The following is an 18,185-nucleotide window of genomic DNA, read 5'->3' on the forward strand; positions in this document are numbered from 1 at the left end:
AAAAAAAAATCCGATAGAACCATGAAAACGTTGAATGTAAATGATATGAAACTCCGAAGTCTTATATTATAGGACTAGGTGCAATGTACGATCTAGATGTTACCCCAATTTTTTTCTGATTGTTCTCCATCTAGCAGGACTGTCTATGCACATTGGTGAAAAAAATCACCGATCTATTCAAAGGTAAATACAGTTCGAACTACAGAAAAAATAAAATATGAAGATAAACAGATTTTCGCAACCAGCTTTTGTTCCCTCATGGGTGGGGCACTATAGTCATGACGGAAGTTATAGAAAAATAGACTGGGTTATAAATTATTTAAATCAAGAAGGTTATATTAGATATTTAATATAACCTCCTTGTTTAAACATGTTAAATGAAAACAAAGTTTGATATTCATGAAATAATTTTTTCATATACATATGTATATATTTTAAAGTTATCTTTTATTGTATTATAAAAAAAAGAATATCATAAAAAATAAATGTTGGCTTGCATATAAAAAATGTGGAACATATTGTCCAGTACCGTTAAAGAAAAATCAGTGCAGAATCATAGATCCTGTTTAATATGATGTCCAGTACTTATACCATACTCTTGATAAAGGCCATTGTAAACGTCATGTTGGTTGTCTGTACAATACTTTTGTATCTTTTCAATCACTCTATCAGCTTCAGCAGTGAATGAAATGTTAGAAATAGCATTTTCATAAAACTTTGTTGTTTTCTCTGCTGCTTTTTCGAATAGAGTAGGGTTCCATCCCAGGCGTTCCTTTGCTTTTACTATATTTATTGGCCCTAATGTCACAGAAGGAAACAAATGCATATAGTCCTCTCGTTCATTTAGATAAATATTTGTAGACCCTTTTCCTATTTTATCTCTGATATGTGATAATAACTGGTATAAAGTTTGTGTTTCTGAGAATGCTAAGTTATAAGCCTCGTTAAACACATCTGGTTTAAACGATAATGAATTAACGATAAGATCTGACACATCTTTTACGTATACAAAACTTAAGGACTTATAAAACAATCGTTTTGGTATAGTTATTGGACGAGTTAAATGATCGGATAATTTTATCCATAGCTGGTACATCCACCATCGTAAAGTGTTATCTCTCGCTCCTATGACATCCGGAAGCCTCAAGATTAAATATGGCACTCCATCTTGTATTAATTCCTCTTCGCATTCGAGTTTCTGGTGACCATAATCATCCTTTTCGTTTAATTCTTGTTGTAATTTTTCATCTACAGGTCTTACAGCATCAGTTTCTACTGTAAATTCGTAATGGTGCTTCTCTTTACACACTTCGTATACTGAATCTGAACTTATGTAAATGTACTTTCCTATTTGATTACGGAATGCTTCAAGGACGTCGGTTATCTGAAATGAAAAGTATCCGCTGAAATCTATAACGAAATCAAAATACAAACTTTCACCACTTTCTAATAAAAAAGATTGTAAGAGATTACAGTCTTTCAGAGGTTGTGCTCTATCGCAGGTTATGTGTTGAACAAACGGTTTGATTTTTATCCCAGAATCCCAATACCAATTCCCTCGATTTACAAGTGTCACTTTATGATTCCCTGATAAAATCCTTTCCACAGTTTCAGCACCAATAAATCCGTTTCCTCCAAACACTAATATGTTTAGTTGTTTGCCAGATATAGCATGTATAAAACTACATGCTAGGATAAGAAGAACACTAATCACTTTCATCAACATCTCCATTGTATGTGACAGCTGATGCGTGGTCTATTTATAGATGTAACACGTATGCATCTTTAAAGATAGTAAACGTAAATATATATTGACCTAGCAAGTAACAAGAACTATACATATATCTTACTGTGTGGTATGGGCTTTGCTCATTGTTGAAGGCCGTACGGTGACCCGTAGTTGTTGAATTGTGTGTTATTTGGTCTCTCGTTGAGAGTTGTCTCATTAGCAATCATACCACATCTTCTTTTTTTATACTCCATGATAAAGGTTTTATTCGTTAACAAAAATCAACGAACTGATAATGAAGTGCTATTTTGACTTTGTAAACTGAGAAACGCTATGATGTTCCTCCCCGTGTCTACGACAGTAGATAAGGCTAACAACACATGATGCATGATCATCTTATAAATATATATGTCTTTCTTATACATAAATTTTTTCATGCGTTGTACTTTATTTTGTTGGACAAAATATGCATGACTGTTCATTTTGTCGTGGACAAATGGAGATGTTGTAAGATACCTATTTTCAGTTATTTCCAGCCTAGATTCAAAATAATCCTCCGTGAATTGCTAGTACAGGGACCGAAATACTACAAAGCCTATAAGATCGATATTCTTGCAGTGAAAAGGCAAAATGGTTTTATTAATTAAAAATAAAGACAAAAAAAATCCTGCTTCTAAGCTTATAACATTTATGTCATATCAAGTTGAAAATTTACAAATTGTAAGATTAGTCATCCGCATCAGCTCCTCATCAATCATTTTTCTTTGATGATACAATTGTCAATAGCAAATCTTATTTCAAATATCATTTTTGATTGTGTTTTTTTTTTTATCGGAGCGGACTTTTTTTAATCGAACTAAACGATGCTTTGGAAATAATCAAATATACGCCCATTTCGAGGTTATTTACGTTGTAAGGTTGCTTTCTTAGTTTTCATTATGTTTGTTTTGTCTATGTATTTGCCATGACCAAAATTGGTTTTTGTTTGTTTTGCAAATAAAGAAGTATTAACGTATACCCTCATTCCCATTTTTTTTTTGATTGATTGATTAGTAGATCTATCGTCCTGAACATGCATGAAATATTTGCCACTAGACGTTAAGCAACCAACAATCAATAAATTGACTGATTAGTTAGTAACATAAATGTGGTTGTTTGTTGATACCCGTCAAACTGCAGAACAAAACGTATTAAAGATACCAGACTGCGAAATTAAACCCCCCAAAAAAATGGTGATTTTCTTGTACAATATTTGCTCCAGATTGCAACCTTTTTGGTTTTAAAGTCTTTTTTTTTTGTGATTCAAATATAACATTCATAAAAATGGATTTTTTTTCTGGACAAACTTTTTTTTTCGCCTGCGGCGAAAAACAATCTATTTTTTAGTGGCAGTTGAGGGGGAAACAAACAATTTTTTTTTCTCAGAATCAAAAACAAATTATTTTTTTCTCCAAAAACTGGAAACAAACTTTTTTTTCTCCAAAAAATCCATAGTCCCCCCCCCCCCCCCCCCCCCCCGAAAATCAAATGGTTGCTGCCTTAACATAATATAGATCGTCAACTTAGTGTACCTCATGATATGAATTGTCAACTCATAAAAACCTAATATAATATTGTTCGTCAACTCAATATACCACACGATGTGGATCGTCAACTCATATACTAATATTATATTGTTCGTCAACTCATATAGCATAACATAATATAGATCGTCAACTCAGTGTCTCACACTATGTGCATCGTCAACTCGTAAAAGTCTAACATAATATTGTTCGTTAACTCATAGCCTAACATAACATGAATCGTCAACTCAGTTTAACACACGATTTTAATCGTCAATGCATAGCATGACATTATATGGATCGTCAACTCATAGCCTGCCCGAACATAATTTATTTTCTCAACTCAGTGTTTATATCACGATGTGAATCGTCAACTCAGTTAACCACACGATGATGTGAATCGTCAACTCAGTGTACCACACGATGTGAATCGTTAACTCAGTTTACCACACGATGTGAATCGTCAACTCATAATCTAACATGATAAGAATCGTCAACTCAGTTTAACACGATGTTAATCGTCAACTCAGTGTACCACACGGTGTGAATCGTCAACTCAGTGTAACACACGATGTGAATCGTCAACTTAGTTTACCACACGATGTGAATCGTCAACTCAGTTTACCACACGACGTGAATCGTCAACTCAGTTTCCCACACGATGTGAATCGCCAACTCAGTGTACCACATGATGTGAAGCGTCAACTAGTGTACCACACAATGTGAATCATCAACTCAGTGTACCACACGATGTGAATCGTCAACTTAGTGTACCACACGATGTGAATCGTCAACTTAGTGTACCACACGATGTGAATCGTCAACTCAGTGTACCACGCGATGTGAATCGTTAACTCAGTGTACCACACGATGTGAATCGTCAGCTCACAACCTAACATGATAAGAATCGTCAACTCGGTGTACAACACGATGTGAATCGTCAACTCAGTGTACCACACGATGTGAATCGTCATCTCAGTGTAACACACATTTTGAATCGTCATCTCAGTGCAGCACACGATGTGAATCGTAAACTCAGTGCAGCACACGATGTGAATCGTAAACTCAGTTTACACACGATGTGAATCGTCATCTAATAACCTAACATGATAAGAATCGTCAACTCATTATACCACACGATGTGAATCGTCAACTCAGTGTACCACACGATGTGAATCGTCAACTCAGTTAACCACACAATGTAAATTGTCAACTCATAACCTAATATGATAAGCATCGTCAACTCAGTGTACCACAGGAAGTTAATCGTAAACTTAGTGTACCACACGATGTGAATCGTTAACTCAGTTTACCACACGATGTGAATCGTTAACTCACAACCTAACATGATAAGAATCGTCAACTCAGTGTACCACACGATGTGAATCGTCAACTAAGTGTACCACACGATGTGAATCGTCAACTCAGTTTACCACACGATGTGAATCGTTAACTCAGTGTACCACACGATATGAATCGTCAACTTAGTGTACCACACGATGTGAATCGTCAACTCAGTTTACCACACGATGTGAATCGTCAACTCAGTGTACCACAAGATGTGAATCGTCAACTCAGTGTACCACACGATATTAATTGTCAACTTAGTGTACCACACGATGTATATCGTTAACTCAGTTTACCAAACGATGTGAACCGTCAACTCAATGTACCACACAATGTGAATCGTCAACTCAGTTTACCACACGATGTGAATCGTCAACTCAGTGTACCACACGATGTATATCGTTAACTCAGTTTACCAAACGATGTGAACCGTCAACTCAATGTACCACACAATGTGAATCGTCAACTCAGTTTACCACACGATGTGAATCGTCAACTCAGTTTACCACACGATGTGAATCGTTAACTCAATATACCACACGATATGAATCGTCAACTTAGTGTACCACACGATGTGAATCGTCAACTTAGTGTACCACACGATGTTAATCGTCAACTTAGTGTACCACACGATGTGAATCGTCAACTCAGTGAACCACACGATATGAATCTTCAACTTAGTGTACCACACGATATGAATCGTCAACTTAGTGTACCACACGATGTGAATCGTCAACTCAGTTTTCCACACGATGTGAACCGTCAACTCAGTGTACCACACAATGTGAATCGTCAACTCAGTTTACCACACGATGTGAATCGTCAACTCATAACCTAACATGATAAGAATCGTCAACTCAATTAACCACACGATGTGAATCGTCAACTTAGTTTACCACATGATGTGAATCGTTAACTCAGTGTACCACACGATATGAATCGTCAACTTAGTGTACCACACGATGTGAATCGTCAACTTAGTGTACCACACGATGTGAATCGTCAACTTAGTGTACCACACGATGTGAATCGTCAACTCAGTGTACCACAAGATGTGAATCGTCAACTCAGTGAACCACACGATATGAATCTTCAACTTAGTGTACCACAAGATGTGAATCGTCAACTCAGTGTACCACACGATATTAATTGTCAACTTAGTGTACCACACAATGTGAATCGTCAACTCAGTTGACCACACGATGTGAATCGTCAACTCATAACCTAACATTATAAGAATCATTAACTCAGTTTACACACGATGTGAATCGTCAACTCAGTGTACCACACGATGTGAATCGTCAACTCAGTTCACCACACGATGTGAATCGTTAACTCATAACCTAACATGATAAGAATCATCAACTCATTGTACCACACGATGTGAATCGTCAACTTAGTTTACCACACGATGTGAATCGTCAACTCAGTTTACCACACGATGTGAATCGTTAACTCAGTTTACCACACGATGTGAATCGTTAACTTATAACCTAACACGATAAGAATCATCAACTCAGTTTACACACGATGTGAATCGTCAACTCAGTGTACCACACGATGTGAATCGTCAACTCAGTTTACCACACGATTTGAATCGTTAACTCATAACCTTACATGATAAGAATCGTCAACTCAGACAGTGTTTCTGGCGATATTCTGTCTTGAAGCAATTTAAGTTAACACCCGGGCTCCTCAATGATTTTTTAATGCACCTAGAAAAACATGATAAACATAACATGCATAAGGTAAGCTCTTTAGTGAACCCTTACACACATAGGTAATTATATGTGTTTTCTATAAAAAGCTCTTTTCCTCTCTAAGATTCCGACGTTAGTTCCTGTTTTTATGTATTTTATGGCTAATAAATGCTTTTGCGTTTTACATATAAAGAAGTCTTTTCTGGCATTAAAGAAGACCCTCGAGCGATTTTTATACCTTTCCTCAATAAATTCAACGTTTTTGTGAAAAAATGACGACAATAACATTCTATTCTATAATGTCGGCAATATAACAGTTAGAGCCGAAAGTCGTAAAATAAAGCCGTACAATTATAGAAACGAAATAGGCATTTTCACTTTATGATAATGTGTTATTGGTGTGTTTGTTTTTGTGATCACTTTGTGTTTCATTAAATGTTTAGTTTCAAACAAGCAATCCAATTTTTGTTAGTTTACTGTTTTATAGTTCTTACAATTTTTTTGAGATTTTTTTTTAATGAAAAAATGTTACTTCCATCCTGCATTCACCGCTTACACTTTTGTCAATAGCACAGACATTCAATTTACAATACAAAGCATACTTATCTCAGTGCTATTAATTAAATGTCGATCATAAGTGTTTGGTAGACTTTTTTGTTTGTTTGCATTTTTCTTACTTTATTATTTCCTTTTTACCAGCTCATCCTTCAAAGTCTACACATTAGTTTGAATCCAACGTTATATTTTGATTTTTTAATCCGTCTTGTAAAAGTTGACCGGGTGCTGTGAAACATATCAGTGTTGTCTTCTTAAAATATGAAATTTCAGCAAGAAGTTCCTCAACTATGCAGTTGTCTCATTGGCAATCACACCATATCTTCTTAATTTCATATAAGTAGTAAGAAACCTTGGTAACGTGTTTGTCGTATGTTTCCATATATCTATATAGGATTAGTATGATTGAATCACTCTGTTTTTTCAACGTAGCTTTCAATATTGGCTTAAGAAACTTTCTCTTACTTGATAAACAAATTGACGATTTTGTTATATCAACGGTCAACCGGTAATTCAGTATTTTATATTAGCGATGGCCAACATATACAGACACAATTATTTAACATGACAAGATTAGATTGATAACAGACCAAAACAATCTCATGCGATTGATCAAAATTTACAAAAGAAATGATTGATGAAAAATCTTGTTATTTCGGTATGATTACGTGCATACCTCCAAATGAACTTCAGATTTTAGGATACGACCGATACTAGAACGTCTGCTTCATATATTTTCATCATCCTGAACATGCATGCATGAAATATTTGCCGCTTGACGTTAAGCCTGACCAATATTTATAGAATAACTAATCGAATAATTCAAATAGAGAAAAATATTCAACGAGTGACCGAACAACACAATAATTCACGAATGCGCGTAGCGCATGAGTTGATTATCAGTGTTGTTCGGTCACGAGTTGAATATTTTTCGATATTTGAATTCTTTAATTAGTTATTCTTTTTATTACATTGGCAAATGGATTTTTTAAAGAAATTGATATAAAACATGTAAGGAACTATATCTTTTTTTCTACGCATTCACAATTTGTTTTGATGGGAAATCAATGTAATTCATCGCAACCAATGTAATAATAATCAATCATACATTTTCCCATATGGACAATGATGGACTATGGCAAACGTTATGATTTTATCTTTGTCTTTGTCAATCTCCCATTCCTCAGCAATAACATACCCTCTGCATCATCGTATAGATTCGAATTTTTACAAATTGGTCGACAAATACACCAACCCACAAGTGACACGTATAGTCTAAGGTCTTTTGATATAAGAAAATTCACAATATATCAATTTATCTGACCTTCTATACATTTTTAGTACGCACCGGACGTTGATCGTGAATATTTCGTGAATATTTCATATGTGATTAGAAGGGCCCTAGTTTAAAGATATTTATTTAAAGTGAATTGGCAAACAAGTTATTTCACCTTTCCATTTTGCTGGTGCGAGTTTTGCCTTGTAGCGGCATTATTCTGTTCTTTTTCGAAATCTACAAGTGTCTTTTGCTTTTGCAAGAGGTATTGCTCTCTCTCTCTCTCTCTCTCTCTCTCTCTCTCTCTCTCCTCTCTCTCTCTCTCTCTCTCTCTCTCTCTCTCTCTCTCTCTCTCTCTCTCTCTCTCTCTCTCTCTCTCTCTCTCTCTCTCTCTCTCTCTCTCTCTCTCTCTCTCTCTCTCTCTCTCTCTCTCTCTCTCTCTCTCTCTCTCTCTTAACGTTTCTCAGACCTTACTCGCAAATGATGTTATGGGAGCGCCGAGAATTCAGCATGAGGACCTAAGGCGTTGTTTATTTCAAAATATAGTTAAAAGTAGTGTTATTTCCCTCGTTAACTTTTAATTCGTATTCACAAAAGCGTAATTCTAATGCGAATTGGATAATTTGAATAAGCCAATTCGAATCAATTCGGATTAAAAAAGAAGAGTGTGTGAATTAACGCGATTAGCGAATTCGCTTCGCATTCGATTCGAATTTAATTCGAATTAAATGTCCATGTGAACGAGACATGACACTTTTCGCCTGGACATCAGATGAAGAACGATTGAAACAAATGCAGAAAACACACTGAAAGATAACACGTTGTTATTGTTGGCAGAAGGTTCTTTTCGTTGAAGACTTTCAAAATCATTTTAATATGCCACTATTCTAAGTGCCACATGTTAAGATAGTTGATGAAATAAATTTGTTACACATGCAGTGTGCTATTAACCGAATGAGAGCTTCGCTCTAACCCCATATGATATTTACTGAGCCCTTATATATAGTATTATGTCACTAGCACTCTATGTAAGTAATAGTATTATGAGACTGTACGTTTAGGTGCAAATGCTAAGTTGTTAGTTTCCAGTTAACTTACTGATGTAATGTTTTGAATGAAATCGTGACAAAGTTATCAATGTCTGATATTTATCGCACATGCGCACCAATATAACCTATTGACTGCATTATATTGATATCAGACTGAAAAGTAATAGTACTTTCTGTCTGTGAAACTAGTAAATGTTCTATTTTCATAATTTGAAAATGGTTTTAATTACACCTAATAGATGCTCCATCGATTTTGTTCACAATATTAGTCTGAAATAAAACAAAATATGTATTTCTCTGCCTCCTCTTTAATGATAGATGAGCCCATGCTAAATTTATGAGACGGACATGTTTTAATCGTGGAATTAGTAAAATATTTAATGTGGCCACTATTCTGACAAAAGTTTTGATACGAATCTATCACACATTTGACCTTTGACCTTTAGTTGTTGAAACTAATTTATATATATATATATTGTACAACCAAGGAAAAATTCAGTAGAAAGAAATTGTACATGTTTGTGAGTTTCTTCCAGTTTCTTATTCTTTGTTCATTTTGAACTGTTGTTTTTTTTTCTTCTATTTTTTCCCATTCAGCATAATAATCATAACGTTTGCTAATGACAATGGCTTCAGAATTGTTTTCCTTCAACTCTACACATTTGTTTGTAATATGAAATAGATAGATTATTTCTTTCCGTGATCAACAGAAACCATTGTCAGAAACCACCACAAAAGTAATTCATATAAATACATAAACTGACAAAGAAAATTTGTTTGATATTATATCTCGATGATGATTAAATAGCCAACTTTTTTTCAATGTTATATTTCTTGGAAATGTGTAAAGACAATTTACAGAGATAATCTTGTTCTTTTGCTGTTGTGACTGATTGTAAAAAGTGACTTGACTTCTCTTGTAATAAAGGTGTTAATTCCATTTCTTTAGATTTTATATTATATTCTGTTTTTATTTTAACTAGTATTGCCTGAAATTCTTTATATATATATCTATCTAAATTGCTAAGCCGTTCCATTAATCAGATGACAGTTTTTTGAAGGTTTTCTTATATAGAAATCTTGTGTAATCGCGTCTAAATAGTTCGTTTCTTCCGGCTTAAATAAAAAGTATGTTGAAGATATAAACGTACATTTTGAGACAGAAACCCACCATAACTAATATTATGTTTGTGATTTTCACGTTATATTACAGAATTAATGAAACATAGTGAAATTATACCAAAAAATACTAAAATATCCACATTTTTGACAAATTCATATAGGTAAAATGCAAGACTGCATACGTTGTCTTGCTACACATACCCTCACTCGTTATTTAAAGTATCAGAAAACTGAATGTTGGTATTTGACAGACCTGTAAAAGTGTTCACACGTTACTAATGATCACCACTGCCAACTCGCTGACTAAATACGAATTCATTCTGTATAGAAGATCTTCAGTGGTGACTGACAGTCACACAAACAAATATTTAATAAAATATTTTCAATGATTCAAAGAATCGGCAAACAGATGTTACAGCTCACCATTATCAATCTTCTAATTTAAAAGTGTAACAAACACGTATAAGATCCTTCAACATATTGAAAAACGACAAATATGAAGTGGGTATCTGACAGTTCTGGAATCTGTACAACTGTGCAACTCATCAATATCATGACGTCTACCATGCCGACCAAATATTAACTAATTCTGTTCAGTAGTTTCTGAGAAAATTGCGAGATTTTTTTACGGACGGACTGATATTCGGGCGGACTCACATTTAAGTGGGGTATACAAATGGCTAACTTTATTTCTTTTTTCTTAAAAAGTTACTGTATGAAGTCAACCATATAAACATAAAGGAAAAAGTCGACAAGAAGAGGGACACAGTAAGGGAAATGCCTATAGTTTATTGAAAACACGTCCTCCAAACGTAACAAATATGTTGTCAATCAAGAAATCAAGCATCTTGATAATGTCAGTTACAGTGAATTTTTTGTTTGAATCAGATTCAATCTTTAGCAGTTACAAAAAAATCACTTTCGGACATAGCTAACGGCAGCCGTTGTCTATCAGTATGAAAATACAGCTTACGCCTTTATTCCTTTGCTTTTAAAATCTGGAACGTTGTATAAATCGGAAAACTATTGTAACTAACCAGTAACAGAAGAGAACTATATAACACCATTACCTTAAATGATCATTATTTCTGAACTGTGCTGTACTTCAATTCAGATTAGAACCCGTTAATTGACATTTAGTTTTATTGTAGTATACATTTGGATAATATAATGATTGTTTTGTACTCTGTATCTCTAGAAATAACATCCAGTTTATTTGTAATTTGAAGGTTGTCTTAATTGCCTTGTTTACGTTCTGGGATTTCAGTGTGAATCTATTTTGTTCAGGTGTATGTATTCTCTAGTCCAATTTCAATGTATTCCGTAAGGTGTTTCATTTGCCTTTTTGTTATATCTCTGGAAATTGTAATCCAAAAAGCAAAATAATATGTATTTTCCACACTTTTCTCTGTGGAACAATGTTGGCAGTAGGCTTTATTTTAGGAAGTTCGCTACTCAGTTTCAAAATAACAAGCTTTTCATTACACAATAATATATTGAATGATAGGGGTCTAATAAAGGAAACAAAAGAGCAAAAAAAATATAAGTCAATGTCCTTGTTTTCGAGATATTAGCCATTGAAATTTTGTCGGGAACATGTTCTCTCTTGATTTTTCTTGGCTTTATCATTGACAAGTATAAGTTTTCAAAAACTATCAAAACTATTAAAAAATAACAAGACTTTATAAGAATTTTACAGATGACTTTTAATAAAACAAGTAAAAGATGAACTAAAAGAAAAATGGGGGTTAGTGGGTAAAATCTTTTTAAGGTATTCAAATGGTTAAAACTAGAGGATTTTAAAAATCTGACAAAAGTTTTCAACATGACAAGGGAACATCCTTAATATTTAGGGAATTACCATTTAACTTCAAGGGGTGGGGATGGATGGGGATTATTTCCCTAAAAAAAAATTCGTATCCCCAATTAAATGAAAACAAATTTTATGGTCAAGCTGATGACAAAAATAAAAATATTTTGATTCCAGATTTTTCCAATACCTTATAGTGTTAAATTTTGAAGAAAAAAAAAATTGATTGTTATCGTCGAAAAAACTAAAAAATAAATACCATCTATGCGCTAAAAATGATTTCATGGACAGTTTATCATAGTTGCGATGACGACATAAGCTGTGCTATGTATAAGGAGAGTGCCACACTCCGTGCACGTTGAATAACATTGAAACACCTAGTTAGTGGTGCGGTTACAGTCGATTGCATTTAGTGTGTAGGTAAAGATAATGTCTTTGGTTAGCTTGCTTGCTAGCTGAACCGTGAAATCATTATAAGGTTAGGTAAACTACCCTCCTGTAAGAGAGACTACTTCAAACAGATAACCAATCTATCTGTCTTTAGGACTAGGCTACTTCACAACGAGGGTATTATACCTTACCCAATAATGACTTCACGGTTCAGATAGCAAGCAAACTAACCAAATATATTACATTTATCTAACACACTCTGTGCAATCGGCTGTAATGGTCTGTCCTTTCTAACTTTTCTTACATTCCCACAATTTTCTAGTGACAGTCGGAATTGTCGACATCTTTTCCGGATGATCTATTTACAGAGCCTATACTTATAAAATTGTTGATACTTTTTTCGTTCTGAACATGCATGACATATTTGTCAATGGATGTTAGGCTAACAACAATCAATCAAAATTAAAGGTATTTTACCAACTTACCTTTTAGCTTGTATGACCATAAGGGCGAAATGAATTGTAAGGTAGTAAATGTAATATCGTTCGCTAAAAAATAAAAAGATACAAAAGTAAGATATTCTGGTATCATTATCAACTCCTAGGAGTCGATATTAGAATTGAACGATGGACAATCAGTGCGTGAATTTTTCTTGCTACCTGATTGGAAGATATTACGAGACGTGAATAATCAAAGTTTATTGATTGGTTAGGACAATCCAAACCTAGTAAATGTCCTTCAATCCCGTAGAGTATCGGATTTGTCCTCTCTATTTTAGCAATTAGATTTTGCCTGGTCATTAATCATGCATATTCATTATATTGGTACACAGGTAACTTTTACCTATCCATAGTCGAATCTTCTGGAGTTTCGTAAACAAAAACGTTAAACGATATATACTACTTCATAACGTGTGACCTCACGTGTGTGGTAAAATTTGTTGATTGATGCACGTGGCTATTCTAGTAAATGAATTAATCTACAAAGCGAGAGCACTATCCATTTTGATCAGCTAAGAGTCGACTAGCCCTTTTTGAAAGGCTAAAGCTTGTTTGTATATGAGATGCAAACTAATCACACATGTCTTTGTATATACATGTTATTTAAACAATAGAATAAAGTTGTAGGATATATAACTTATAACCGCATCGGTGAATTCGTGGTAGTGTGTTCGTCTCGGGAACAGGAGATTTGTGCGTTCAATCCTGACAGTGGCAAACCAAAGACTTTTATATAGGTATTAACTGTTTCTCTGCAGCGGAATGAAAGAGTTGGAACAAAGAATGTTCGGCTCGTATTCAGAATGATTTTTCCGGTTAGAGTTGCATGTCTTCCTGTCAACTGTTACCTTGTCAACTAGCACGTCTAAGTACGGCTTCAGGTCGTTCTACTATACTATATTGTTCATATTCATATCGCATTAATACGGAGCCCCTTATACGGAGCCCCACTTTTTAAATCTTGTGCGCACACCTTTTTTGAACTTGTGCGCATAACTTTAAATCTTGTGCGCACAACTTTTCATCTTCATTAACCTTTATTCATCCTGAATATGCATTAAATTTACAACTGGACTAAAAACAGCTAGCCTTCTACCCTTATAACTAGTAATGGACTGATACAGAAGCTGATAATGTTTTTGACCTATCGAGTACTAATCTATAAATTGTTAACAGTCTAGTTTTGTAAATGTTTCTCTTGGGATCTCATTTATAAACATACAATATGTTTTGACGCATTTTGTCCAGACAGTCTTGCTTTGTTAATGTTTCTCTTGGGATCCCATTTATAAACATACAATATGTTTTGACGCATTTTGTCCAGACAGTCTTGCTTTGTTAATGTTTCTCTTGGGATCCCATTTATAAACATACAATATGTTTTGACGCATTTTGTCCAGACAGTCTTGCTTTGTTAATGTTTCTCTTGGGATCCCATTTATAAACATACAATATGTTTTGACGCATTTTGTCCAGACAGTCTTGCTTTGTACATGTTTCTCTTGGGATCCCATTTATAAACATACAATATGTTTTGACGCATTTTGTCCAGACAGTCTTGCTTTGTACATGTTTCTCTTGGGATCCCATTTATAAACATACAATATGTTTTGACGCATTTTGTCCAGACAGTCTTGCTTTGTTAATGTTTCTCTTGGGATCCCATTTATAAACATACAATATGTTTTGACGCATTTTGTCCAGACAGTCTTGCTTTGTTAATGTTTCTCTTGGGATCCCATTTATAAACATACAATATGTTTTGACGCATTTTGTCCAGACAGTCTAGCTTTGTACATGTTTCTCTTGGGATCCCATTTATAAACATACAATATGTTTTGACGCATTTTGTCCAGACAGTCTTGCTTTGTTAATGTTTCTCTTGGGATCCCATTTATAAACATACAATATGTTTTGACGCATTTTGTCCAGACAGTCTTGCTTTGTACATGTTTCTCTTGGGATCCCATTTATAAACATACAATATGTTTTGACGCATTTTGTCCAGACAGTCTTGCTTTGTTAATGTTTCTCTTGGGATCCCATTTATAAACATACAATATGTTTTGACGCATTTTGTCTGGACATTACTTCGTTTGTAACGTGAAGGTGTTATATGATTCTTCCTTTTGTCTCGTGAAGATATTTATTATGACTTTCTGTTGATTTAACTAAACGAAAACATGGGAAATTTATGGGATTTGTTTTACCATTACCACTGCCCCACAATTGTAAAACTAATAAGATGTGGTGATAACTATCCACAAGATGAAAAGGGACGAGGAGTGGTTGCCGGAAGACCTTCAAAAATAGATAAATATCACACTGCATAGTAAGCCATAACGGCCCTGATAAGAAAACAAATGTAAAATAGTTTAAAAGAGAAAACCAATTTATGTGTACCGAACCATTATCTCATGACTTAGAACAGGCTCATTGAGAATGTGACGGGGTAGAAAATGTAAGTGAGCGCTTAATCCTTCCCACCCTAAATGGGACAGCTGAGTAACCACACACACTGTAAAGAGATATAAGAAGATGTGGTATGAGTACCAATGAGACAATGTTTGACTCATCAGATTTGTCTTATAAACTTTTAGAGTTTTAGTTCAAAAGGTAAAAGGAATAATAATAATTCTTTATTGCAAAACAAACAAAAACCAATTTTGGTTATGGTAAATACATAGACAAAACAAACATAATGAAAACTCGACAATATTATAATAGATATGATAAAACCGTGAGTTATTGGTCTCCTTTCCTCAGTTCTAATGACCCTTTAATAAAAGAAACAACTGCTTTTACATCATTTGGTGTTGATGGATTTAGTATAATCACGAGTGTATCAGTAAAATAAAGTGTATCAAAATTTACATATTTTTGTATATAATATTTTAGAAAGATTTCTCTTTTACTTTTACTAATTTTACAGTTAAATAAAAAATGAAATTTAAAGCTAATACTAACAATGACCACTGCCCTTTCCTCGATCTTGATATCTATATCACTAACGGAAAACTGAATACTAAAATTCATGATAAAAGAGATGATTTTTCATTTCCTATCGTTAATTATCCAATTTTAGATGGTGACGTTCCCTTGTCATCATCCTACGGTGTTTATATATCTCAACTTGTACGATTCGCTCGTGTATATAACAATGTTTTAGATTTTAACGAGAGAAATTTATGTATTACTGAAAAATTATTACACCAGGGTTTTCGATATCACAAACTAGTCAAAACGTTTACTAAATTTTATCATCGGTATAAGGACATCATTCGTAAATATAGCTCAACATGCAGACTTCTTATACGTTCAGGTATTTCACATCCAATTTTTTATGGAAATATTCTTTATAAAGCACAAAGGTGTCAGTATTCACCTCAAAAACTAACAAATCCTTTGAATAGACTTGTTAAGAAGGGATATAGTTACGATACTGTTGTCAGGTCTTTAAAGATTGCATATTTGGGCGTTAATATTGATTCACTTATAGAGTCTTTGCATCGGAACTAAACACATTTATTCAAAAACCAGTTGTTGGCATGACACGGGTTATGTGCTTCTCATATATGTTATGATGGTATGATACTAAACCCATAACGGGAAGGATTGTGCCTGATGTTCATATGATGAAATCATAATCTTTCAGTCAGTTTAATTGAAGTCTGGTGCTGGCATGTCAGTTAACTGCTAGTAGTCTGTTGTTATTTATGTATTATTGTCATTTTGTTTATTTTCTTTGGTTACATCTTCTGACATCAGACTCGGACTTCTCTTGAACTGAATTTTAATGTGCGTATCGTTATGCGTTTACTTTTCTACATTGGCTAGAGGTATAGGGGGAGGGTTGAGATCTCACAAACATGTTTAACCCCGCCGCATTTTTGCGCCTGCCCCAAGTCAGGAGCCTCTGGCCTTTGTTAGTCTTGTATTATTTTAATTTTAGTTTCTTGTGTACAATTTGGAAATTAGTATGGCGTTCATTATCACTGAACTAGTATATATTTGTTTAGGGGCCAGTTGAAGGACGCCTCCGGGTGGCGGAATTTCTCTCTACATTGAAGACCTGTTGGTGACCTTCTGCTGTTGTTTTTTTCTATGGTCGGGTTATTGTCTCTTTGGCACATTCCCCATTTCCATTCTCAATTTGATCTAATTAAGATAATATATATTTTACATTTTCTTTCTTTTCATGGTATTTTTGTATATCGTCCAGTTTTTATTAAGAGACAATGATCGCTTATTCTAAATGTAGTTAACATTTTTCTTGTTTCTTTACTTCGGTGCGATAATAATACACACTGTTATACGCATACTCAAAGGGGGCATAATTTTTACTTTCGTATATTTGTTTGTAAGTGAGGTATTTTAGTAGTCAGCGTTTCGGTGTTGACATGAATATCAATTATATGGAAATTTTTATAAATTTCCTGTTACAAAACTTTGAATATTTCGAAAAACTAAGGATTTTCTTATCCAAGGAATAGATTACCTTAGACGTATTTGGCACAACTTTATGGAATTTTGGGTCATCAATGCTCTTTAACTTTGTACTTGTTTGGTTTTATAAATATTTTAATCTGAGCGTCACTGATGAGTCTTATGTAGACGAAACGGGCGTCTGGTGTATTAAATTATAATCCTGGTACCTTTGATAACTATTTACTGTGATTTTATATGTACTACCTCGATTTTGATTTTCATTGCTCATTTGAAGGTAGTTACTTTATGTTTTAAATCTTTTTTAATTTAAGGCATACTATGGTTAAATGTTGAAGAAAAATGCATGGTACGTTATTTGGAATGTCTCATTAAAAAACTTCAATTCGGGGCCTTTTATAGCTGACTATGCGGTATGGGATTTGCTCATTGTTGAAGGCCGTATGGTGGGTGACCTATAGTTGTTAATTTCAGTGTCATTGCGGTCTCTTTTGGAGAGTTGTCTCATTGGCAATCATACCACATCTTCTTTTTTATATTTGAATTCACAACAAAACTGAGAACCTCGCATGTGTCGCTACATGAATTACGAAAAAGGAAATTTACACTTAGACATCACAAGTCTTAGGAATTAACATAAAAAGACGATTTTATCTACCGGAGACGCAACATCGTAAAAATCCTTTAAAATAGCGATAC

At 34.1% G+C, this 18,185-nt stretch overlaps 1 protein-coding gene across 1 annotated transcript; it reads right to left on the reverse strand.

Annotated features, from left to right (window-relative positions):
- Positions 1-389: 389 nt before the first annotated feature.
- On the reverse strand, positions 390-1,765 carry LOC139519320 (uncharacterized). The gene has a single exon (XM_071311309.1). It carries the CDS (start codon positions 1,730-1,732, stop codon positions 554-556), a length of 1,179 nt encoding a protein of 392 aa, XP_071167410.1. The 5' UTR covers positions 1,733-1,765; the 3' UTR covers positions 390-553.
- Between the last annotated feature and the right edge of the window lie 16,420 nt (positions 1,766-18,185).

This window comes from Mytilus edulis, chromosome 4 (genome assembly GCF_963676685.1).
Source record: "Mytilus edulis chromosome 4, xbMytEdul2.2, whole genome shotgun sequence".
NCBI classification, from domain to species: domain Eukaryota; kingdom Metazoa; phylum Mollusca; class Bivalvia; order Mytilida; family Mytilidae; genus Mytilus; species Mytilus edulis.